The 24,523-nt window shown below is 38.5% G+C and overlaps 1 protein-coding gene across 6 annotated transcripts; it reads right to left on the bottom strand.

Annotated features, from left to right (window-relative positions):
• Positions 1 to 995: 995 nt before the first annotated feature.
• On the bottom strand, positions 996 to 22,597 carry LOC121665711 (SSX family member 2 interacting protein). 6 transcript variants are annotated; one of them, XM_042030327.1, is made up of 16 exons: positions 22,509 to 22,597; positions 22,113 to 22,238; positions 14,735 to 14,801; positions 14,347 to 14,480; positions 13,449 to 13,615; positions 13,003 to 13,203; positions 11,289 to 11,399; positions 9,916 to 10,051; positions 8,255 to 8,330; positions 8,006 to 8,177; positions 7,152 to 7,302; positions 5,825 to 5,961; positions 5,245 to 5,412; positions 3,032 to 3,140; positions 2,060 to 2,180; positions 996 to 1,880 (listed from the first exon to the last, which is right to left on the bottom strand). In XM_042030327.1, the coding sequence occupies exons 4-16, from the start codon at positions 14,387 to 14,389 to the stop codon at positions 1,727 to 1,729; spliced, it is 1,746 nt and encodes a 581-aa protein (XP_041886261.1). In that variant the 5' UTR covers positions 14,390 to 14,480; positions 14,735 to 14,801; positions 22,113 to 22,238; positions 22,509 to 22,597; the 3' UTR covers positions 996 to 1,726. The 6 variants fall into 6 exon arrangements, with proteins under 6 accessions (XP_041886261.1, XP_041886257.1, XP_041886260.1 ...); XM_042030323.1 differs by lacking the exon at positions 14,735 to 14,801; XM_042030326.1 differs by lacking the exons at positions 22,113 to 22,238; positions 22,509 to 22,597 and adding an exon at positions 15,064 to 18,355.
• Between the last annotated feature and the right edge of the window lie 1,926 nt (positions 22,598 to 24,523).

Raw genomic sequence — 24,523 nt, 5'->3', positions numbered from 1 at the left:
ATAGTCCTATGTGCAGAGTTCTAGTCTCCCACTTAATATACTAAATTTTCACTTTACTTAAGTTTTTTGAATGTGTATTTATTCCTCCACAACTAAAATTCAGGCAAGAGCTGCCCAAGAGCAGCTCTTAGGAAGGGTGAAACCCAACAGGAACTGTATGCTGCTAAAAAGCTGTGGCAAATGATGTGACTATGAACACCCCTTTATTGGGGAAGAACAGGAGAAACAGAAATATTATGTCTTTCCAACCTGACTATCCATGCAGCAAAAAGACAACCAAGACACTAGTACTATTATCATTATATCCACTTCTGCTCCCTTTAGGGTACTATGTGAAAACCACACAAGTAGCCTCTGCAGTTTACATTGGCTACTACTTCATCTTAAGCTCTAACTCACTGTACTGAACTCAGCAGCAGAAACTGCAGCTTTCTGCCTTAGCTTCTTGGAGAGCTGCAGGTTTTTCTCTTCCCTATATTATCCTACCACTATTTTTCCAGGTAGTCCAATCACTACACTCCATCCAATTCGGAAGAAAATGGGCAGAGCAGCAATGGATTTTCAGTGAAGTATTCTAAACTTGAGTTAATTTCCCACCTATGACCCCAAGAAAGGGAGTTTATGCTTAGACTCTTCCAAAAGGTCAATTACACAAGGATCAGAGCTACACAAGTGATCACATATGCAGAGGTAAATATAATCACATGTGCACAAAAACCCAACAGAGAAGATGGATTTGTATGGGGCAAGGAAAATTCCATGCACTGAGTAAGGTAAAGGGGACGTTGAAACATCTTACCTCTAACCTGGCTATTTTTATTACATTATAAACGAAAGAGACAGCCCCAAGGCTACACAAAAAATGAAATTCTGGAGTCAATTAAAACAAAAAAACCTAACAAAATACAAAACCAGCACCAGAGTTGTAGACATTGTATACAGCCCTAGAACCATAGTTGCTTAATAGTTTACTGCACACAAATCATTCAACCACAGGTTTTTAGAATAGAATTACACGTTTATTGTTCACATTTGAAATACTTTGGTTCCTGGCTGAACCATTGAAAGTCCTAATGGATCTGTAAACTGAATATCACTATAAAACAATTTAAAATGGCATGTAAAATAATATTTATGTATGCACGTGTTTCATTTCATGGTTTCTCAGCATAACCAGTTGTTCTATTTACAAATATATAAAGATTTTGCACTTTAAATCATTGAGATATCAAAGAGGTATTTTCAAATCACACAATAAATATAGAACCTGTTTTGTTAAAAATCTACAGTATACTGTACATTCAAGTCGAGGCAAAAGAGGATTTAATGCCAGTTACACTTGAGACATAAATGAATGTTTCCAATAATTAAACAATTTCTAAAAGTGCTATCTCTGCCTGTGATGAAAGGTCACATTAAGATCCAGTATTTCATTACAGTCAAAGTTTCAGACCATTGCTTTATTCCAGAATTAGAGCTTCTGTTACTAGAAAAATATCAAAGCTTTTATATATTTTTAATTTTTTTCCCAAGAGTTGCAAGAAAGAGGCAAAAAATGGTCTAAAAAATAAAAGCCATGTGCACACACATAGAAACACACCACAATTCAGATCACCACATAATCCTCTAGAAGAATGATCAAACTCACAGCATTCTGTTTCATTTAGAATGATATGTTTATGAACAAGTCTTTAACAAAAAAACCCAGCAGGCCACCCTAGGAAGTCTAAGGCAGCTGTTCCATGTGCAAGTTTCTACATAGCAGAGTGCCAACTCCAGAGTCTTCCCATGACTTTGTGCATTCTTCAATTTCTTCTTTGTCATCACTTTCCACCCACAGATTTGGCATGTTATCTGCAGCAGGTTTTTCTGATGCAACACTGGAAGCAGAAAAAAGAAGTTACAATGCCAATAAATAATGCTTTGAAAGGAAACAGAGTACTCTTTTTATGATATGATTAATATCCTTTGTTATATACCAACTGTAAACTTTAGATTACGCTCTGCTCTACATAGAATTCAGCACTCTAGAAACCATCTACAACATTGTTTCACAAACCTGTTTTGTGCAATATACTGAAATGTCTGGCAAGGTTCTGCTGAAACAGGAGCACTCAACACAGAGGGAGGTTTTCTTTGCCGAGATGCAGACTTCACTAAACGAGTGTCTGGCTCAGAACCTAAGAGAGACACATCAACAGTTAAACTGCAGTCCACTGGAAACAAGCAAGTCCTTCAAATGTTTGTGTCTTCTGCTTTAAAAAAAAAAAATACACAAATACCTTAAGGCAGAGTTATAATAACAAATCTTATTGTTACAGACCTGGGATAAAATTTTAGAAGTCTATGTAATGCCATTGCATGAAGTTATGTTAAAATTAGGACTCTAAATTTGAAAATGCAGCATTTGCATAGACAGCCACCGCTGCAAGTAATCACATGAAGTCACTCAAATGTAGCTTCTCACTTTACAATTGATAAAGCTTTTTTATTCCTTAAGTAAGGACTTCTCCAGCATGCACAGACAGTAACTAACACCAACATGAAAACCTCCAAACTTGTCAGAATATAGAAAACAAAATCAAAATGAAGTTAAATGTCTTATCGTTTACATGAACTTAACCATCACTCAAGTCAATGGAAAGACATGGCAAACTTAGCAGGGCCAGAACAAGCCCTTCTCACATTTAGATTCCAAAGCTTTCATATGAAGTGGAATACCAGAATGATTACATGTTCTACAGTATTTATGAAAGCACCTGAAAGTTACCTGCTGTGCTGTCAGGTATTTGATATTCACCAGATTGTTTCACAAATATAAATTCACCACATAATTAATTATCAGGAAGAGAGTTACAATTCCCTTTTAAAAAGGAAATTCTGAACCATCCGTTGCCCTGACATGTCGGGGCACACAGATACATGGTAAAGTTTTCCTTGAGATGCTTTGGTTTTGTTCATAGTTGCAACTTCTAGCTGAAAGGAAGAAAAAGAAATTGTGCAAGAACATTAGTTTGAACCAAATACTCACTTCTTAAGAAGGCACTTGGAGTTGTTGCATTTGGATTGTTGCAATCAGCAGTCATAGTTAAGAACTGGTGTTTCAGCCATGCTCCTCTATCTTCTTCAAATGCCTTTCTCTAAGAAAAGAAATGACAGTTTACACTTGTGACCACAGGAACAAGCCTAGCCCACATTAAACTGATGCTGTTGTGTTTCAGAAAGCCAAAGCTGTAACAGGTCCATGTCACTAAGGAGAGCCAGCAGCTTAACACAGAAAAGACTGTCTGTAAGCCAGCTTTTGAGCCCAACAAGGATTGGCTGAGGAGGCACTTACAAGCCAAGTCCCATGGTTTGTGCCACAGAGGCCTAAGTAATCCTTTCACTTTACTGCTCTACACCCCAGCGACACCACCTCCTATGCTCCCCTTCCCCCCTCAGTGCAGCACTACCTGCTGGAGGCAGCCCTCATCCAAGGCAGCTGCCAGGAATGATTACTGCTTAAACCTTCTAAATAGGAAAAATTACATTGAAAATAGCACTGATTGCTTCTGATTAAAACTGGGAAAAAAAAAAAAAAAAAAAAAATGCTTGTTTCACTTTCCAGCCCCTGTGAGGACAGGAAAGGAAAATAATGCCAAGTAGACAGCTTCCAAGAGATCCAACGGCTCTGGAATCCAGCAACAAGCTGCTTCATCTCCAAACACCATCAGTGAAACAGGATGCTCTTATTCTATGTCAGTAGAAAAAACAGAGGAAGCCGAACTCCAACGCAAACTTTCACAAACACCTACAAAGCTTACAGCATTGCTTCTCATTCCATACTTCAGCCTTTTGACAAGCTGAAGCACGAGCAGTTACGCTTATGCTGCAATGTGGTCCTAAACATTTCCAGACAAACAATTATTGTTTATTATCACTCATGACTTTTAAAGCAGAATTCAATGTGCAACATGAAATCAACTAACTCATTAAAATGCAAATAAAATTAAGTAAATCAGGGTCAGTATTTGTTACCATGTGAACTACTACTATCCCAGTATCCTAAGTAAAACCTAGAGTATTTTATATTCTGGGTCAGACAGGTTGTCCAGCTAGCTCCGTATCCTGTCTCCACCAGTGGCTGCAAGAGATGCTATTTATGAACAAGGCCTCTTTCTGCAGTGCATTCCCTCACAAGTTCCCATTCCCAAAAACCATTTGATTATAGATGCTGAAAGACACCCTTTGTGTCCCACTTTTATTATCTGTGACTGTGTTGCCCATAAGCTCAGGCAACTGCTTTTTGAACTTGATGGTATTCATTGCCTTTACACTCTCCTTTGAAAAAAATCCAGAAGTCAACAACCTAACTGAAAAAAAGGGTACCTTTTTGCGTAAGTTTATGACTTAATTTCAAAATTAAGAGTTCCCTCTAAACCTTGAGGGATTTGGTGAACAACAGTAGTGCTTTCGTCTGCTCAAACTGAATCCACAGCTTTATAAATTTTAATCACATCCCACTCCAACTTTCTGCTCTGCACATCAAAGCAAGCAGTTCTGTAAGAAATAAAGTCCATTTCTTTTTTCCTTCAATGGCTTTTTTCCTGTCATATCTGTACCATCCTGGTTTCACAGTCATATCATCATGACCTTTCCCTGCCAAACTCGTAAGCCCCTTCACATTTTTGACCCTAACTATGGGCTAGACCAAAGCACATTTGCTAGAGCTCATTTACAGACACATCTATCCTGACTGCCAGTATCTGTGCTTACTGGCCATCTTAACTACAAAAACAGAACAGATAATGACCCTACTAAGGAAAACATAGCAATTACTTGGTGTTTTTGCAGAAGTCACTGGTTTTCAAAAAAGTTTAGAAAACAAATGCCTTTTGAAATTCAACCAAATTTGTCTGAAATTTGCATAGGCCTTACTTTTGTAGGAAATGAAACTCAAGCAGTATCTAAGGGATTTAGTTAATAAATTACTGATTTTGGAAATACTTAAGATATTTCAAAACCTGAAACAAAGATGGCTCAGTTCCAGCTGCAGAAACTGTATTTTCCAACACACACAAAAACCTTAGCTTTTTGAATTGCCAAGAGAATGATCTTCCAGAACGACCAAAGATATGTTTTATCCAGTATGGCAATGACCCTTCTCTACAGTCATCAGAAACAGATATTGTTGCATGGCTGCACTTCAGCATGTATAAAAAAGACTTGTAATTCATCTTCCATAGGAGCTCCCTTTTCTAATACCTCAAGTCCTAATCTAATGGCAGCTTCTGTAAAACTTTTTCGTTCCTTCTCAAAATTCTTTTTTTGTTCTCGAAATAATCTCCATTCTTCCTGAAGACGCTCTCTTTCTTCCAACAAATAGCAGTCTTGTAGTAACAGAGTGGTGTCATCATCACATGTAAGCTGTTGCTGTAGACATAAAGCAACAAAGGACAAATGTCAATTGGGGAGTGACTGAAGAGGTACACTATCTCCACAGGTTCAGATTTATCAGAAAAATGGTTGAAGTTTAATATGGAAACAATGCAGTAAATATCAAGTTGGTGGAGAGTGGGGGCAAATTTCAGATAGCAGTTAAAATGTCCCTGTTCAGGCTGCCTCACCTTTGTTTAGCCCCCAAAATTATTCCTACCAGGATTAAAAATTCACAAAATTATCAACCAAGCCACTAGCACACCTATACTCATATAACCCACTAAGTTATTTTAATTTAAAAGCATTATCAAGAAATGGAGAAAGGCTCACAGGCAACAAAAGTGTCACATTAAGTAAAACACACTTGGATTCAATGAGAAAAATAAGAAAAAATAAAGCCTACTACCTGTAAGAGCTGTTGCTGAGTTTTGATCATTTCTTTACAGTGCTGAATCTCTAACTCTAGCTTTTCAGTTTCTAGCTCATGGTCTTCTCTTGAAATGACATCTTTTTCATTCAAAGCTCCTGAATGACCACGCAACACTAAAGGGGAAAGAAGCATATTAAAAACAAATTTTAAAAAGCCCCAACACCCCATATCAGAGACTCCCAGGAAGAGCAAAAAGTTTTAGACTATTTTCTTCATCCTGAAAGACAGACACACAGTGTACTCCACAGCATTTCTATCAGAGACAAGAGATCCAAAATTGGTGCTACACATGTAATTATCCATCAAATCCAGTTCAGAAAAAACACCAGCAATGAAAACATGAATGTTTCATGTCCCCCAAGGTAAATCAACCATCTACATTGCAATAAGTGTTACACAAAATCCTCGCTTGTTGCAGCAGTCATTTAAAAGAAAACTCAAGACAACTAAAGACTTTTTTCACTGACATGCTGTTAGCCCATTCTCCTGAGACCATTTTTGAAAGGCTTATGTGTTCATAAAAATATGACAGTAACTATATTTATCACAGATATAAAAAGAAAGCCTTTTCCTTCAAGTCCTGTGAAGGAGAAACAGATCTAACAAACATTAGATGCATGTTTTCATTCCAGTAAGGGAATGAATTACAGGCATGGTTGTATTTTGTAAAATTACATACTGGTTTATTTAATTTAATGCATAGCTAAATCACAATGATTGTAATAAGCCAAGTTTTGATCCCCTGATGCCAGTATTTGAACACACAACAGAATCCTAAAGGGCTATACTATGGTCATCCTTATAAATGGTAAAAGCCTAGAAGATGACTCCAAAAGAGCAAATAATTGTAACATTTTTCCCGATGCTTATTTTTCAGTTAGTTACACCAAATAAAGTATTACAAGCATTCCTGAAATCCTTTCTAGTGTGTAAAGATACTCTCAAAGGCCATCTGCTCCTTTATTTGCAATTGCATGCCTGACCTTCTCAATCTTATTCTTGACAGCAAACATCCCTGTGGTAATGGCTGCATTTACTTGCATGGGAAAATAATACTAGGAAAGAATTTTATATATTTTTAGCTGTCTTAATGCTGTTTAACAGCTGGAAATGAGGAGAGTCCAGCACCATACCATCAGTCAGTTTGTTTTAGAATGCCACAAGAGGTCTCAGAAGATGCGGCAAGACAAGACTCCTGAGAGGGAATTACGTATTTTGCATCCAATTATTTCAAAGCTCCACATCTGCATTACTTTTTAAAAAACGTATTTTATATGAGCACATAATGCAGTTAAACATCAACCTTGGTTATCCAGCTTTTCAACGTGATTTTTCAACATTCGCCACTGTTTTCTAATGCTGTTGGTAAGCTGTTCTCGCACAGTTTCACAAGATAATTCCCACATATTCTCTTTATTTAACTCTCCAATATCTTCTTCCTGGTCTGACAGCACCTGTAGAAACAGAAATAAGAAGCTGCAAACCACTTCACCCTTCCAAATATGTGCATAGATTAAATTTACTGAAGAGAAGGAAAACCCTTACAATAAAGGAAACATTTTTCCATCCAGGCCAGAACCCCACCACAGACAGTGGGTCAGCTAGCAAGACTCACTCACTCTCACATCTTCAAGCTAGACAGGTTCAGACTGCTGAGTTCTGGTGTCAGACTTCAGCAGCAGCTGCCTCAGTACAGGGGCAAGTAATCCAGTCAAGTTAAAAAGAGTTTATTCACACCGTACAAAGAAGTGGACAGAGAGAATCTAGTGCTTTTCTACACAGCCATGGCAGTAAACTGTTCCAGAAATATATCCTGTGTAAAGAAATACTTAAAATCTGGAAACAAACAAACAAAAACCCCCAGGCAGGCGAAATCCAATATGCACTGCAATATAGAATTACATACCAGTAGCTACTACATCTAAAACTCATTCAAAGAATATTTTCAAGCTTTTCATTGACTGACTAGAAAGAATATACTGTGTGTTGTTCACAGAGAGCAGACATTTATCAAGGATGAATTTTAAGCAAAGCACATGATGTGCAATCCACTGCAAGTCTCATAAGAGGTTTACTTTTTTTTTTAATAACTATCAAATTACTCCAGCACTATACCAAACTACCATGGAGATTTAATTTTAACTGAAGAATACTTACCAGCCCATCTTCAGACTTTTCTTTAGGCTTTTGTTTCTGTGGTGGAAGAAGTGAAATAATATCTTTCTTCATTTGCTGAAGAACTTTCTTTAGCTCAGCATTTTCCAGTAAAAGCTGTTTTTGGCGTTGTTCATAATCACTTAACAGAACTTTGTACATTTCTTCTTCGTTTCTGGAAGAAATAATCTTACAGTAACAACATAACAGCCCTAATACATGCTTCAAGTAAGATTGTTCTAAGACAACTACCTGGCTTCTGTCTTATCAGTCCTCCATGCACCTCTCTTCCCATCAGCTCTACCAACACAATTTAGAATTTCCATAGCTACAAATGAAAAGGATATTTCAAAGTGTGAAACAATATGCAAATATATAAAGATTTAGATGACATCGCATTTATATGTAGTTGTTATAAAGAGATCACATTACTCAAATAGCTCCCTCAGTCTTCAGACCCATATGAAACCACATTGCCCTGCTTAAAGCAAAAATAACAACCAAAGAAAAAGAGATAAGTTTTTGCATTTGGAAATTCAGGAGGATGTATTTTCATCCTGTCTTATCTTTTATATGCATTTCTTAATGACACCTTCATCCCTATTTCAACCTTTATATCAATGTATCAACTCTATGCTCATTCTGGCAATAACACTTGTTTTATCTCCTGTTTAGGGTAAGGAACTTATTAATGTTTCATGAGATATTCCTCAAAACAAAGAAATTTCTCTGTTCACATTTGAATAAAAATAAAATCAAAAACCCCCAACCACACCACCAACAAAAACCCAAACCCAATATATGACTACAGATTAGTGACCCACGCTAGTAACTAGTTTTAAAACACTGCTACTTTCACCTCACTGATATTTGAACTAGTACTAGTAGCCACCTGAAGTCAAGAATGCTTAAGTTTTGCTGACCTCAGGGTGAAGTTTCTAGAGCTTACTGAACTGATTCTAAGAGTTTCTGCAGCCAAAATAAGCGTTCCTCCTACTTTGTTCTAACCTGGTTTGGCTTCCCCATGAGGACTTTCAGAAAACTAAATCAGCAGAGAACCATCTTGGAAACAACATGAATAGTTTTCTTCTGGTTTATTGAACTAAATCAGCTTACTAAAACATGCCCTACAGCTGGCAAACAGCTGAGTTTGGGGGTGGCAGGTGGACAAGAGCAGGACTTCCCTTCCACTGGAGATACGTTATATAAATAGTTTAAGGCCAGATATATGAACCAAAAGGTACATTTTTTAATACCTAACTACAGTACCCATTTTCAGCCATTTTTGACAAAAACTGTATTATTTATGGTAAATAGCACTGATGAACATCTTGAACACAATTTTTGGGCAGTACGACATACAAGGACTCAGATTTCTCCTCATGTCCCATAGTACTGGATGGTTCATCTGCCTTGTGTTATTTCCTCTCTAAAACTTCTCATTACTTGTGCTAACCACAAGCAGAGTGTAGTATCTCCAGTGTAAAAAGCTCATGCAGTGTGCCTTCCTGATGGCAACTGCTTGGAACAATACAGTGTTTATGACATTATCCAAAATCTTGTGATAGCAACAGTAGCAAGAAAATAGAGCAGAGATGGCTCTAGCATAGGAATTTATCCCAAATAAGTTTTCCTTAGTAAGGAACAAAAACCAAACAGAACACCCCCACCTCATTTCATAAAGATCAGCATTTGGTTTGTGCTTGTAAGTGATCTCATGCAACACAATATTGAAAAGACTTACACAGTCAGTTAACATGAAATATTACATCTTTTCTTTAACATTCTAACATACACATAAAAAACTGCAGGAGGGATGCATTGCCTTTAATGATAAAAATACTTAAAATTGGCTCTGGTTAACATACAGAATATGCTAATTTTGCTGTGGTAAAAGTCAAAGAGCTACTTACCTATCTTTTTGTCTTTTTTATTCATGACTAACTGATGTAAGCGTTCCTTTAACTTGTTGTATTCTCTCTCTTTCCTCTTCATATCATGATTGTACTGTGTAGCTCTACTTGAAATTATGTTCTGTAACTTCTGAACCTAAAAGCAATGCCACAAAAAAACTGTTTCTTCAACTAAAGTATAACCACAAATTTCTTCAGAAAACCAAAATACATGAGGCAAAACAACACTTCCATTAAACTGTACTTCTGCTCTCCCAACCAATGGATTCTGATCTCAAACTTATCTCAGGAAAAGTAGTTTCTTTTCAGGAGAAACTCACATCATAAGCAGCAGATTATAATACTATAATTCCTCTGAAGTACAACTGAACTCATGTTCTGAGAAGTCACATAACCTTTACAGCCTTTATTGAACAGAGATGGGATGTATCTTTACTTTCAGTAATTCATGTTCAGGATCTAGGTTTACGCCAATTCTGTGGCATGCTTGTTAGTCTCACACTAGAAAAAATGAACTCCTCCTCCTTGGGGCAGCACCACATTGAAAAATACTATTCCATTTGGTCTAAAAGAACATTAAAACATCATAAAGCAAATTTTTGACATGTACTATCAATTCCTAGGTTGTCTTGTTCGGGTTTTTTTTAGTTTTCTGATTTAACCTTACAAACATGCAGCACATTCAATATCTTAAGTTGGAACTTTAGGAAGTCCACTATATACAGTTAGTGCTGTGATTCCCAACTGTATGAATATGTTTATGAACACAGAACATTCACAGAAACTTAGGAGTCACATTCACAAAAACATAGGAACCATGTGAAGTACAATGCTAGGGAAGGAGCATACAGGAAACAAATCCCAAACTAAGAAGTCAAAACGAAATCCCAAACATGAATGTCAAAGTGTTTTCTGATCTTGATTGTTTCAACATATTTCAGTTTAATGAGACTGTGGTTTTGAGCTGGGTTTCCCCCCACCTCCCTTCTCTTCAGTCTTTTGCTCCCCTCTATAATAAAAAAACCCAAACCCCAAAAGCCTCTATACATAAATGTTTGAATAAGTGACTGCATCCTGTTGCCCCTCCTACTTTTTGGTATTTCTGAACATTCTAAGATAAAGATGTACAGAAAATCTCAGAATTTTCACATCTGCATTTCTGCAGTACTCTCTACTACTGTTGTAACTTGGATGGACCTATCCCTTACAGGACCTATTTATCCATATGCAACATGCCAGTCACCTTGAAAGACAACATTTACCAACAAAAAATACACATTCAAAGTGAGCAATTAGAAGACGCCGTGCAAAAAAAAAAGAAAAAATCTTCAATATCTATGTAATGATTTGTGTTAATGTACAAAACAACTCACTTCATCCTTTTCATTTTTAAGTAACTGGTGCAAATTTCTGTTCTTGCTTTGCAGTTGTCTGTCTCTTTCCTGAAGCCCAACTATTTCCCTTTTAGATAATTCCAACTGTTCCTAGAAAAAGTGTTGATAGTTCAGCATCAATAAGAATTAATAGCATAAGGTTTTAAACAAACCCAACCAACCAAAACAAACAAGCCATGTTAACCAAACTGCAAAACCACTTCACCTGAGATATGGCTTGGTGTTTAACAGGTATTATCTTTTTCAGTTAGGACTTTTCCATTAAGTCAGGATTCTGTAAGCATATCTGTACTGTGAGAGTGAGGTGGATACTAAGCAACCTGCATGAATTTGGAACTACAGTTTTACTGGAACATTTCTGTTGAATCATCAAGGGTACAATTGACACAAATATACAGACTGTGACCATAGCAATGCAAATGGAACATTTCACATATACAGAGAAGGCTAGACAGATGATCTCATTATAACAGACAATGCAAAACTAGCATTTTAGAAAGTTTTGTCTGCAAATGAGACTCAGACCTGAAATTGGCAGCTTAAATGACAGCCAAATACTATATATAAGCTTTTCCTTCATATGTGTAGTGAAGTACGAATGTGTAGATACATTTAAGCAACAAGAACTTCTAAACAAACCACAGTGAAATACAGGTAACACAGTAGTGGAAGACAAGAGAATTGCTGTATGGTATCTGAAAGAATCTACAGGAGAAACCTCACAGGCTCACAACCAAATTAAATACCCTAGGATTCATGTAGTACAAACAAGTTTTCCCTCTCTCCCCATAAAGCTATTCATCTAGGGAAAGCAACTGGAGTGCTCTAGAACCTAACATTTTATAGTGTTTGTATAAAAATCAGTGCAGTTACAGATTACTTTTTAGGTCATCAAAAATCCTTCTACATGAATGACCAATCTCAGCAGAAGGACTACTATGATTTTGAAAATCTACAGTAATATTTCTCAATGAGATAGTGGTGACAAGCCCAAGTGAAAAGCAAGCCTAAAAAAGCACTGAAATTTTCTTCTTTTATATTTTATTTTCTTGACAGAATTTAGAGAAAATCATGTCTTTTCTAATATGACTGCACATACAAGTGCACCCATGAACTTCCAATATATCATCTACTCCACAGTGACTGGCCTTGAACATGCATTTGTCTTGTGATAAAATTAAGCTTAGTAACTTCTGGTTTGACAACAGCTTCTGAACAATTCTTACAAAGAGACTTTGTAGTTGGACGTTCAAGGAATCCAACAACAAAACAAAACACATGGAAAAAGACTGATAAAAACCCTGTAATGCACTAGAAGAGTTATCTGTGCTTTTACTTGTTACAATTACATTGGGAATTTATCTTTCAGAGCTGGGCATATCCTTTTAAGCAATACTAAAAGATAGGAACCAAAATATTTAACATTTTCACCCAAAGTGTACAGTAACACTCTCAATTAAAACTCTCTTCCCCCTTCCTTGAAAAAGGAGGCTAAAACTGTAAGTGATTAGAAGTTCTCTTATTAACTCAAACTTCATTAACTTTAAGGCATTTTCACTTGGAGAAAAATACTTCAAAAAACCCCAAAACAGAACTGCAAATTTGTACTGGAGAGAAAAAAAAACCAAACAGAAAAGGACTTGCTATTAATGTGACAGCTATGTAATACTAGTGGAATGATTTTGTTTTCTACCTTTAACTTAGCATAGCAGTTCTGTAAGTGATCCATATCACTTCCCAGTTTCATATGCTGCATTTCTACTTCTTCCTGAGCTCGAAGGTTCTTGTGCTGCAGTACAAGCAATTCATTCATACAATTTATGATAGATACTAAATTTAATTCTTTTCCTTTGGACTCCGCATAAATAGAAGGAAAGCCCAATGTTGTTAATTCCTGGTAAAAGACAAGGGGGGAGGGGGGGAAAATGAGATCAATAACTGGATCTATCTCCCACAATTCTCCAAAAGACAGTATCAGGTGAAATCCTGTATGAAGGGGAAAAACCTGAATCCTACCTCCCACCAACATCAGCTTCTGAGCACTGAGGAAGAAGTCTTCTTAATCCAGTCAATCCCTTTTTTACCACAATTGATTGTCACCTGCACACAACCTCCAATAAACAAGAAGATCTGGCTTACCCTATCAATATAGGATATACTCTGTTCAAGATTCTCTTCTGTGCAGAAGGCACTCAAAAAGCTGTGCATGTTTTTGGACGAAGGCAGTGACAAGCGTAGCACTTGTGAGTTCATGCTTGTAGGAGATATCTTTTTTTCTGAGGTATATGAAAGTATATTTTTGCTATCTAGAAGTTAAACATTAAGAAAGAAATCAGGGCTATTATTTTAACACATCACAAAATCAAATCCTTATGTATTCAAGTTATTATTTACAGAAATTTAGATTCTAGAGCTCAGAATTTCATCTAGAATGACATTAAACAATTCACAATATATAAAAAAGATAAACTTCCACTGAAGATTTAGACTCAGTAACATTTAAAGTATCGTATCTTTCAAATTTTACTCATCCATCAAGAAAAAACTGACCACACTTCCTTTTTATTGACTTACTACAACACAGGTGCAAGAGATGTGCATTCAGTAAAACCTTATAGAATGTATGGTATCATTAGTCTCATTAAGGATATGCTGTAATTTACTCTTCCACCAGGCAGAAATGGGCAAGAAAATATTTACTCCTTTAACAAATTGTAACCAATTTATGAGGCAAAAGAATATAGAACAAGTAAAGAAATCTCTGAAAACACAAGGTACATTGATAGGTGTGATTATAAAAAAACAAATTACGATTGAAAGTTCTTAAAACGTTTCCATATATGTATGAGTATTTTACATTAGCATTTCTGTAAGGACTTAATCCAAGACAAAGCACTGTTTGTACTATGTATTATTTACCATGCTGTTTTCCTACTCAAATAGGTAATGCACAAAACTGCAGTCTCCTTCTTTAGCTGCTATAACATCACTAGTAAAAATCAGTAAATCGACTAAATTCAAAACATTACCAGTTTACCTGATGACAGCACCGGCACAGTAATAGTCTTCCAATCTCCCATAGCAACAGAGACAGGCTGGGTACCTGAGCAACTGGTTCAGCAGTGAAGTATTTAGTGCAATTGCTGGCAACGTGTGTTACGTAGGCATCTCCTAAAATAGCAAGAGCGTTTTAGATTAACAAAAGCAGCTAATACAGCTAGACAGTTAAAGCAGGCACAGGAGAGTGACTGCTGAACTTGAACCACGTGGAATTTTTCTACTTCTTTACACTACATTTGGAACACAGTAAGCACAGCAAATAGTATACTTTAAAAATGATGCATCTATCTATATTTAGCCTTAACTGTCTTGTAAACCATTAACTAAAGCCAAAATGCCAAGCACAAATGAAAATAAAGACTCACGCTGTAGATAACTAGCTGTTTCTGTTGATGTACATCAGAGAAAACGCAGCAAGCCGAGTACTTTTCCCTGCCATATAAGCAGGAAGCAATTTTATTACAGTAAACTTACATGAAGTTTTAACATATGGCTGTTTAAATGGGACTGTTACTTACAGAAATGCATTACAAAGGCTCTAGAGAAGATATATTGGCAGAGGGCAAAGGAACTTTTATTAAATATTTAATCATTTAACTTACACATTTAGTTATATTGCCTTTCCCTAGCAAGTTTCTTGCTCCCTTGCAGAAAGCCCAAAATTGTTGAAGGAAACAAATAGGAGAAGCCTTACCCTGTTGGCACAGCCGCTCAGTACAGCACTGTCCCTCTGGAAACCAAAGGGAAGTCACCCACTCTTAAGAGAGAGCAAAGAGATTGTCCCTTCACCCCACCTCCACCACACAGTGAGAAGGCACATAATAGCATTAGTTATCTCTCACTGCTGGAAACTTTAAATCCAGCTTGGATGCTTAAGACTTGGACAGCACAAGCCATCAACTGTTATGGCAACAATGATACTTCGGGGAAACAAGCTTTCCACCTGAGAGGAAAGAAGGCCCCTTTGTTTCAAGCAACACTTGGGAACAAAGTCTAAAGTCTGTTTTAGATTAATTCAGTAGACTTTTAGAGCACAGGGATGTTCTTCCCTAAACCCTTGCTAATGTTCCAATAAACACAGTCTGGATAAGCAACTTCTAAATTTCTGACACCAAAACCTTGCATTTTTATCACTGTGGAAAAAACTATCATTGGAGGGGGGAGGGGGGAAGAGAAATGTTTTGTTATCCCTAAGGTCTCCTGAGAACACAGAGACAGTAGAAATCCTTATCAACATGACAAAGCACAAAATACAGTGTCCAAAGCAACACCAATTTCTTAAGAGATCATACTGGTGCACAGTCGCATTACAGAATGCTCAGCACTAAAAAAAAAATCTGAATAAGTATCCAGCTTGATGAAAATTTCTCCAGGTTCATAAATGTGCATGGGAAAAAAAGGTAAACAGTTATTCCTCACATGTGTTATAATTTAGTAGCTCCTGAAAACTTTCAGATCAGAAAGTACACAAAAGGCAGCAAGAAAACAGTCAATGTAACAATCTAGTTGCTGTTCTTGTTTAAGAAATGGTTTTTTCTGCTTTCTCTCTACACTTATTAAATTATGCGTATTTTTCACTTTTTCCCCCCGTAAAAATCAAGATGTTCACAAATTAACTAGACAACTGTGCTTTTAAAATGGAATTCAAAGTCAGTAAGTATTAAGAGGACACACTTCTTACATGCTACTTTCATTTCTGCTGGATGCATCAGATAGATAAATGCACACACATAAGGCAAAAAGGCAGCAAATTAAGGTCCAAGTAAGTTTTCATTCCTGACATCACAATCCTGCATTCTAATAACATATTTCAAAAGATTATTAAGAACCTCAAGACAAATTCCATCGAGGACTGTTGGAAAGTCCACAAAAATACTAATCTCATTTCAGATACGCTGCTACTTCCAAACAAACTGGCTTTTATTCTTTAAGAGACTGCATCCCCACTCTGAGGTCTTATCACCCACATTCACTGAACGTACAGTGTTATCAACCCACAAGTCTCTCTGCACTGACAATACTATTCTGACACAGCATCTGTCACCCTAAACAATGTCTGACTGGAAGCAGGACTAATCCAGGTATAGGAATGCAATGATTCTCTAAATTTGCACCCTGCAAGTCACATGCTGATTCATTCAGAGCAGACACTTTAGCAAGACTTCTCTGTAGTGACACATTATTAATAATAGGACACGTAGAAAATTAACACACAAAGTTAGAGGGAAGCCTAGTGAAGACAGAGAAAGAAAAATATCTAAGAACTACAATGAGGTCCAGGTAATACGACCATATTCTCCTCTCAACCTTGAGAACTCTAGAGCCTTTTGTCTTGAGAAGTCCATTGCACAGTTTAATACAACAAACTAAAATCCACCCTCAGCAATTTCAAGATTTGAAAAGCACCAAACTCAAAAACTTCCTTCATCTGCTAGACCACTACCCCAAAGTATCTCAAACCATTATTTGACATCAGACAAGTGCAGTAGCTTTGACGAAGTGATCATTGCAGGGAGTAGTCAGCATTTTGTACTTGATTCATCTTTATTTACTGTATTTTGAATTAAATTCAGATGTGAAGAACAAGACAATCCAGTGTCAGCTGCAAAAGAGAATGCAACAAGCCTTTAGTCTCATGCTAAAGATGCTAAGATCATCTCAACAGTTCCACATGGCTTCTACTGCCAGTTCAGCACCTCAGCAATGACCTCTAAAGCTATCTAGTGATTAATATCCATCAGATACATTTCCTTCCCAGTGTAGGCAGTTTCTCTGGAGCAACACAACTCCATAAAGCCTCTCTGAAGTATGCAAGAACTAAAGATGAGCATTCCTGATGAAGACAGTAGATGTGAAATTAATTTAGATACAGTGTATTCAGAAGGAACCCTTCACCTTTTTGTACACTACAATGCTCTCTTTAACCACCCTAATATAGCAGGGAACATATTCACGTAGAGGATGAAAATGTCTAACTCTGAAGCAATATCTCATGTAATTATGGAAGAACAATAAAATAACACATAAGATTAAAATGTATTTTAGGGATCTTCCTAGGATATCAGAGTTAACAGAAAAGGCTTTAACCAAACAAAGTAGCAAGAAAGTTTTGTGTCCATGTTTGTTCCTCCCCCTTGGCCCTGATAAGGAAAACATGCAACAGGAAGCAAATATCTAATTTTGCTGTTTCCTAGCATCTCATGTTAACATCAAATCTGACTGACTGCAGGTGAGAGAAAAAAGAACCACTGCAGCCAAAACTGCTGTAACCACATAACGATTTTCCTACTGTGCCCATTCCCTGTACAGAGGGCTTTGCTATAGTCACTTCCCTAGCAGGTTCAATGACTTGCCCAAAAACCTGTAACCACCCAGTGCTTACTAGATGTAATTGCCCCAACTGGCAGTGTCACTTCCTCTCCCAAGCAAGAAATTCCTGGAGAGGCCAAGACATGGATGGATTGTCTGAAAATGAGCCTCTGGGACCCAACTTCAAAAGTGTGAATGTAAGAGCAAAAAGAAATCTTACATCGAACAAAAACCCCCAACATACACCCCACTAGAATCACAGACAGCTTAATCAACACCAAGGAAGCAGTAATCAAACCAAGGCATTCAAGTGCTAGTTGGAACAACTGAAGTACAAAATCCCCAAGGAACTTTAAAAAAAGCACTGTCATCTTAATAGCATACCAGAACTTCTTTGAAAGCCATCTTGGAAATTTTTGGACAAAAAACTACAGAAATATTCCCAGAAACTTCTAGATAATTCACTAATAAGCACATCTTTCAAGAATAAGATTAAAGTTCAAAAATAGTATATTTCATAAGCCCAAAGAGCTGAAAGAAGTGGTTGATAAAATTACTGGGGTGTGTTTTGGGGGACAGGAGAGGAACTGACAATAAATGTGCCAAGATTTAAGACAGAAATCTAATTAAGTAAGCCTGAGTTCAGGCCATATAAAAACTTGAAAATCATAAGCAGCAAGAAGTAGAATTATAAATTTAACACAATACAGCATACTTAAAATTTCTAAAGATCACATTTAAACTTGAAAAGGAGCAGTTTTAACTGGGTTTGTAAAACTCAATCAATCAGCAGAGAATTGTCACAGCACAGTGCTGTGATCGTATTGCACCATCTGGTCATCCCTAACCTAGACAGGGTGTGACACAAGTGGGAAATGCAGTATCTGCTAACCCAGAAAACTTTTAACCCCCACCAAGGAAGGGAGGGCATGGAAAGGCAACTCTGGAGAGGTGCAGTGTCTCAGACGAAAGCCTGAAGATTCAGCATCAACCAGAAATGGTCTAACATTCCTTCTCTGTATATTTCAAATGCTACAACATGTGACACGCGTGTTTCAACTTGTGAAATTGCGGGGGTACATACTTAGCATTTACTTAAAGACCAGTGTGATTCTTTTCTACTAAAATAATACCCAAAGGGAGCTATGAAGCTGTTTAAAGCTTTTACATTTGTCTAGTAATCCACAGATGTCACACAGATGGCTTTTATCCGGATAGACATAAAGACACAAAAGTCTAGGTAAATTTAGGGTACACTCCAGACATGACATTGTAGGTTTACAAATACATCCTTGATAATGTCAGGACATAGACTTACTTTAATTCATGTAATCGCCATGGAAGCCCCTACATTTCCTCCCTAGAGTTTTGACACATTGTTTCTCTACAGAATTCTTAATAACAGTTTATAATTAGCACTAATATATATATTATATCCAGTGATAATGGTATAGTAAAAAGAATTTATTTATCTAAAAATCTATTACAGTTTTAGTGACCTTTATTTAATATTGTAATTTTAATGGCAGCTCTTGCAATTAAATCTGAGCCCAGATTTTTCTTCCCACGCTTACAAAATTGTGGCAATTTAATCATTAATCTATTAGCTTCCAAATTAAGGTGAAGAAATCCCTCAGCTTATCTACATTCCATGGAAACTTTATGTAATATCAGATTTTCAGCTGAATTTCCCAGTACTGTCAAAAGTGATGCGAAAAAGCAAGTCAAACCATCCAGCCTATGGGTATGAAGCCTCTGTTTATTCTGAATGCATCATACCCAGAAATCCCAACTACATTTCTCCCCTCCATTTTACTTAAAAAACAATCAGGAAAACAAATTTAAATTACCAGGGGTCTTAAGAAAATGAATATTCAATTTTCTCAACACATATAATGACACAAGAATATATAGTCTTACATCTGATAAAATTCAGTGTTCAATAACTGTCCTGTCACGGTCTTTGCCTCAAGCACTCAGGTTACAAGGATCATAATCTGATGTACTACCTCAAGATTCAACTCTACATGCTATGTACACAGATGACTGTAATTCTGTTAATTCAATCACGGAAAAAATTGAAACACATGGAAACATTTTATCTGGCTCCCACATTCCTACCCCATTTTTAACTAATGCAATGGATTTCACATTAGTATTTTCTTATCACTAAACAATAACTCTATTGTTAATCTTCAAAACTGCATTTCTCTCTTTGCATTCACAAACCACTTACTATATGTAGCTGGAGCAGAACATTCTATTACCAAATCTCCCTATGTCACAGACAAGAGGAAGACCTCAGAAACTATCTTCTGCATGTCCTCCTCTTCTTCCTAAGGTCAGCTTTAGCCAAACTTTATACCTGTCTGTCTCTGCAAGCAGACAACTTTTTAAAAGAAAACCCAACCACTAACTTATTAGTTCCTAAAGTTGGTGAGATATTTACTGGGCAGAGCCAGAACCAGTATTCCAGATACCAGAAACAAGGAAACTTACAAGTTTCAGTAGCATATAACCTGCAAGTTAAATCAGGCACAGAATGCAAGACGATAACTACATAATTTCTCTAGAGATTACCAGGGAATTCAAGGAATAATTCTCATGTAAATTCCTGGCATCTGTTAATCAAAACCTGTCACAGAACAGACTTGGCAACTGCGAACAAATAGGACTGGTGAAATGTCAGCATACTTTCTGTGGAAGGAAGGAACACTAACAAGTCTGCCACAGTGCTCTGGAAGAAGGAATAATCCAACACACCTGGGCAAGACAGCAAAACTGGATTTTCAAAAAGCTTTTCACAATGTTCCCTCCAAAAGCTCTTAAACTAAGACGTTAAGGAATTTATTCACAGCTGATGATAAACGGGAAAAGGCAAAGAGTAGGAACAAGTGATAGAAGGGTGAGGAAAGTGTTTGAAAGTCCCAAAGATACAAAAATTAGAGTCCCAAAGGGGTCTGTGCAGGCATCTCTGTTGCACAGTAAATCTTAAAAAGGTAATGAACAGGTGATATACTCAGGTACTATACAGAGTTACTCACAAAAATAAACATAGATTGAATGATGAACTGCAGAAAGTTGTCCTCACACTGAACAAATGGATGATAAAAATCAGCAGCTGAAATTCCTTGCTCATAAACACAAACTAACGCAATGAAAAAGACAATTCTACTATGCACTTAAACCAACAGACTCTAGTTAGGCATTATCATGCAGGAAGAGATCCCAGGTCCCTATGATTAGTCCTCTGAAAATAACAGCTCCCAGGCAGGTAACAGAACGCTGGAGCAGAGGACAGAAGAGACGACCATAATGTCTCTCTGTGAATACCAAGCATCTCCACCTTAAATATCACGCACAGGTACAGCCTTCCCTGTAAAAAAGACAGAATATACCTAAATATGGTGCAAGAAAGGACAAGCAATGCTTTCATACATGAAACTAATAAGCTATGGCTTTTCAACTAGAAGAGGAAACAGCTGGAGAAACAGGACCAACATACAGAAAACAAATATTCTTTGCTTCTTTTAACACAGTTATAAGAACGCAATGAAACACTCAGTGTCAAAGCTGGAAAATGAGGACATTTTTTCCATATAAAACACAATTAATCTGTGGACTTGCATCACCATGAGGTGCTGTGAATACTAAATACATAAACTGTCTCCAGTTTTTCAAAAAATATCCATCAGCAGCTATTACATTTTAAAAGACAGATACAGCCTCTACTCAGAAATCCTTCAGCTCCAGACTGCAGCATCTTGGGAGGATACACAGATAAAAGCATTGCTGTACAATCAAACTATACTTAACATCCTTTCCTTAGCATCTGCTGCCAGCTTTAGAACCATGATATTGAACCCCATGAGCCTGGTGTTACTCTCTCCTGTGATCTTTCCAGTCCAAATTATAACTAATGGTAGTACCACAGCTTCCTGACCCCATCCTTCCCCCCCCCGCAATACACCCTAGAAACATCATCTTCCCCCATAAACACTTGTGATTTGAAATCTCCATTAATTGTACCAAATCATTTCTCTAGGTCTCCTTTTTTAAGTTCATTATTAAAATTCACCGAATACGTTCACATTTTACTTCGAATGCCTCTTATTTTAAAGTCATTGCCCTGAAATTCCTATCATACCTTGGCAGCCTATGGAGTCCTGCTTAACTACTTCAGTCAGCACAGCAAGCAGCAGAGCATTCTACATAAACTGGGGATGTAGTAACACTACAAACTGGTCCCACATTACGATTTGATCTTCAAACTGAAAGTAGCTTTGCTACAAAGAAATAAAATTCTAAACAACGTATTTTAAAAACGCCCCGGTCACTTACGGAACCTGTACTCTTTTAACATCACGTGAGCCGCCAGCTCAACCCCAGCAGTCACAAATTCCCTGACTCAGTAGAAAGCTTTACAGCTCTCACCTCTGAGCATCTGCCGCTTGTAGCTTCACAGAGACCGCAAACGCCGGGCCTCACAGCGCCGGGGGGACAGCCGGCAAAGCCCAGCCCAGCCGCGGCTCTCCCTCGTCCCCGCGGATCAGCGGGAGCCTGAGAGAAGGGAGCACATGTCAGGACCCACAACCCCGCCCGGGCCAGAGACTCCTGCGCCCCCGCACGGGGCCCTCCCCCGGCCCGGGGCAAGCCCAGACCACGGGAGCACCGCAACTCCCGGGCTCGGCAGAGGAGCCCAGCCCAGCCCAGCACAGCAGCGCCGGTACCGCCGGTACCTCCGCCCCCGGCCGCCACCGCGCCCCGCCGTTACCCGCCGCGCCCAACGCCCCGCCCGTGACGGGGCGGAGGAGCCCGCACACCCCCCACCTGCTGCGGCCGCAGGGAGGAGGAGAAGGAGGGAAGCTGCTCCCCAGCGAGCCCCGCGGCCGGTGCGGCCCTGGCCGGGCCCCGCGGGGTTAAACCCGCGCCGCGCCGCGCCCCGCCCCGCCCCGCCCCGCCCCGCCCCGCCGCCATTGGCCGGGCGGTTGCCGGGAGACCTCTAACGGCACCTGCCGCGCCTCCGCCGCCTGCCCGCGGCCCCGGGGCGGCGCAGGCCTGGCTCCTGTGGCAGTTCGAACCTGGGCCCCTTGTGCCGTCACTGTCTGCCTGTGTAAAAGTCACTCTCTTTTACGAGCTCCCTTCAGTAAGGGAAGGTGTGATGAGGTCTTCCCCGAGCCATCTCCAGGCTCAACAACCCCAACTCTCTCAGCCTGAGGTGCAGAGATGCTCCAGCTCGCTGAGCATCTCCGTGGTCCCCTCTGGACTCGCTCTCACAGGACAGCACGGTTCTTGAGCTGAGGACCCCAGAGCTGGGTGCAGTGCTCCGGGTGGGCTCTCGGGAGCAGAGAGGGAGAATCCCCTCTCTGGACCTGTTGGCCGTGGTTCCTTGGAAGACAGTTTCTGAGGTTTTCCTGTTGTCAGCCCCGGGACAGGGTTGGCTTTCTGAGTTGGCTCCTGTCCAGCTTTTTATCCACGAGAGCCCTCAAGTTCTTCTCCACAGCTGCTCCCAATGGGTTCTTCTCCCAGTCCCGTGCCACAAAAATGCCTCCCTGTGCAAGACCTGACAGTCTTCACTGTGGCTGGGAGTGATGGTGGAGGAGCACCAAGATACCCAGTCTGGCCCAGAGAACATCAATTAAATGTTCCAACGTCACACCACTAAATATGTGATGTGTTGCCTTTAAAAATTTGAATTTTTCATCCTAATGTATTTCCAGGATAATAAACAATAATTTTCGATATTATCAACCATAATCTGTTGTGGTATTTTTAAAATTAAGATGAGGTCACCAGAACAGGTCCAATATTCTCTTTACATTTAGCTTTGAGGAGACTACTTTGTTGGAGGATTCAGTGCAAGTAATCACAAGCATTAAACAAAGTGATCTCAAGGAAAGGAGATTCATCAGAAAATCTGGGACCACAAAAGGGAAATTTTGAGGCATGGGATGTACACAAACAACCACCAAAGACTCTCGAAAGACCTCATATTCAAATAAGTTCACGGAAATAATCAGCATCTACATATGTATTCAGGACATGTTATGAATATGCATTAGTTCCACGGATATAACCTGGCCTGTTAGGTTGTTCTTCATGAATGCTTTGAGGAGAAATCCACATGCATCCAGCACTGCTAATAAACCAATGTCAGCTTTCTAACCTGGTAAATTTATTAGGAGACTTTATTTCCTGGCTTTCGGTGACAGGAAGAGATTGATGATTATTCTTGCCATTTTTTCTTCAAAAGCTGGGGTGTTATAGTCCAGATCAAGAATTTAAAAAAAATAAAAATTACTGATAGAAAAGAGGCTTAGAATGCAATAGACAAAATGACTATTATGACTGGAAAGACACCACCACAGAGAAATAGCAGCAATTAGGATATAAAATATTTGGTTTTAATATATTATAGTTATATACTCTTTCTTAAATTCAGTTTTCCATCCAAGTTGGCAAATTTTGCTTATTTTCTGACTATTTTCAGTACATGAAAGTGGTAACATAGGACACAAGAAGTACATTAGCATTTTCAAGTAGACATAGCAACGCCCTGTGTGCAACAAGGGAAGGAACTGCAGAAGAAAATTAGCCTTGTAGGTTGTCCTGCTGCAAACACAGCTGTGATAAACCTCCCTACATTTCTCACACACTGCTTGCCCTGCTTCCAGATTCTCTTTCATTCAGCATTTCTGGTTTTCAAAGGTCGACTCAAGAATGGAAAAGTGCTGAGTAAGGTCAAAATCAGCTTTTCAAAAGTCAACAAAATTTGACTTCCGGGGCAAAATACACTCCTATCATACATATTGGAAATAGAGCTATTTCTCTCATTTATGAGCCGA

This window comes from Corvus kubaryi, unplaced genomic scaffold, assembly GCF_017639235.1.
Source record: "Corvus kubaryi isolate FWS band 111438036 unplaced genomic scaffold, C.kubaryi_AGA036_p1.0 37334, whole genome shotgun sequence".
NCBI lineage: Eukaryota > Metazoa > Chordata > Aves > Passeriformes > Corvidae > Corvus > Corvus kubaryi.
The sequence above is the reverse complement of the archived record's forward strand: the minus strand, read 5'-3'. Positions and strand labels throughout refer to the sequence as shown.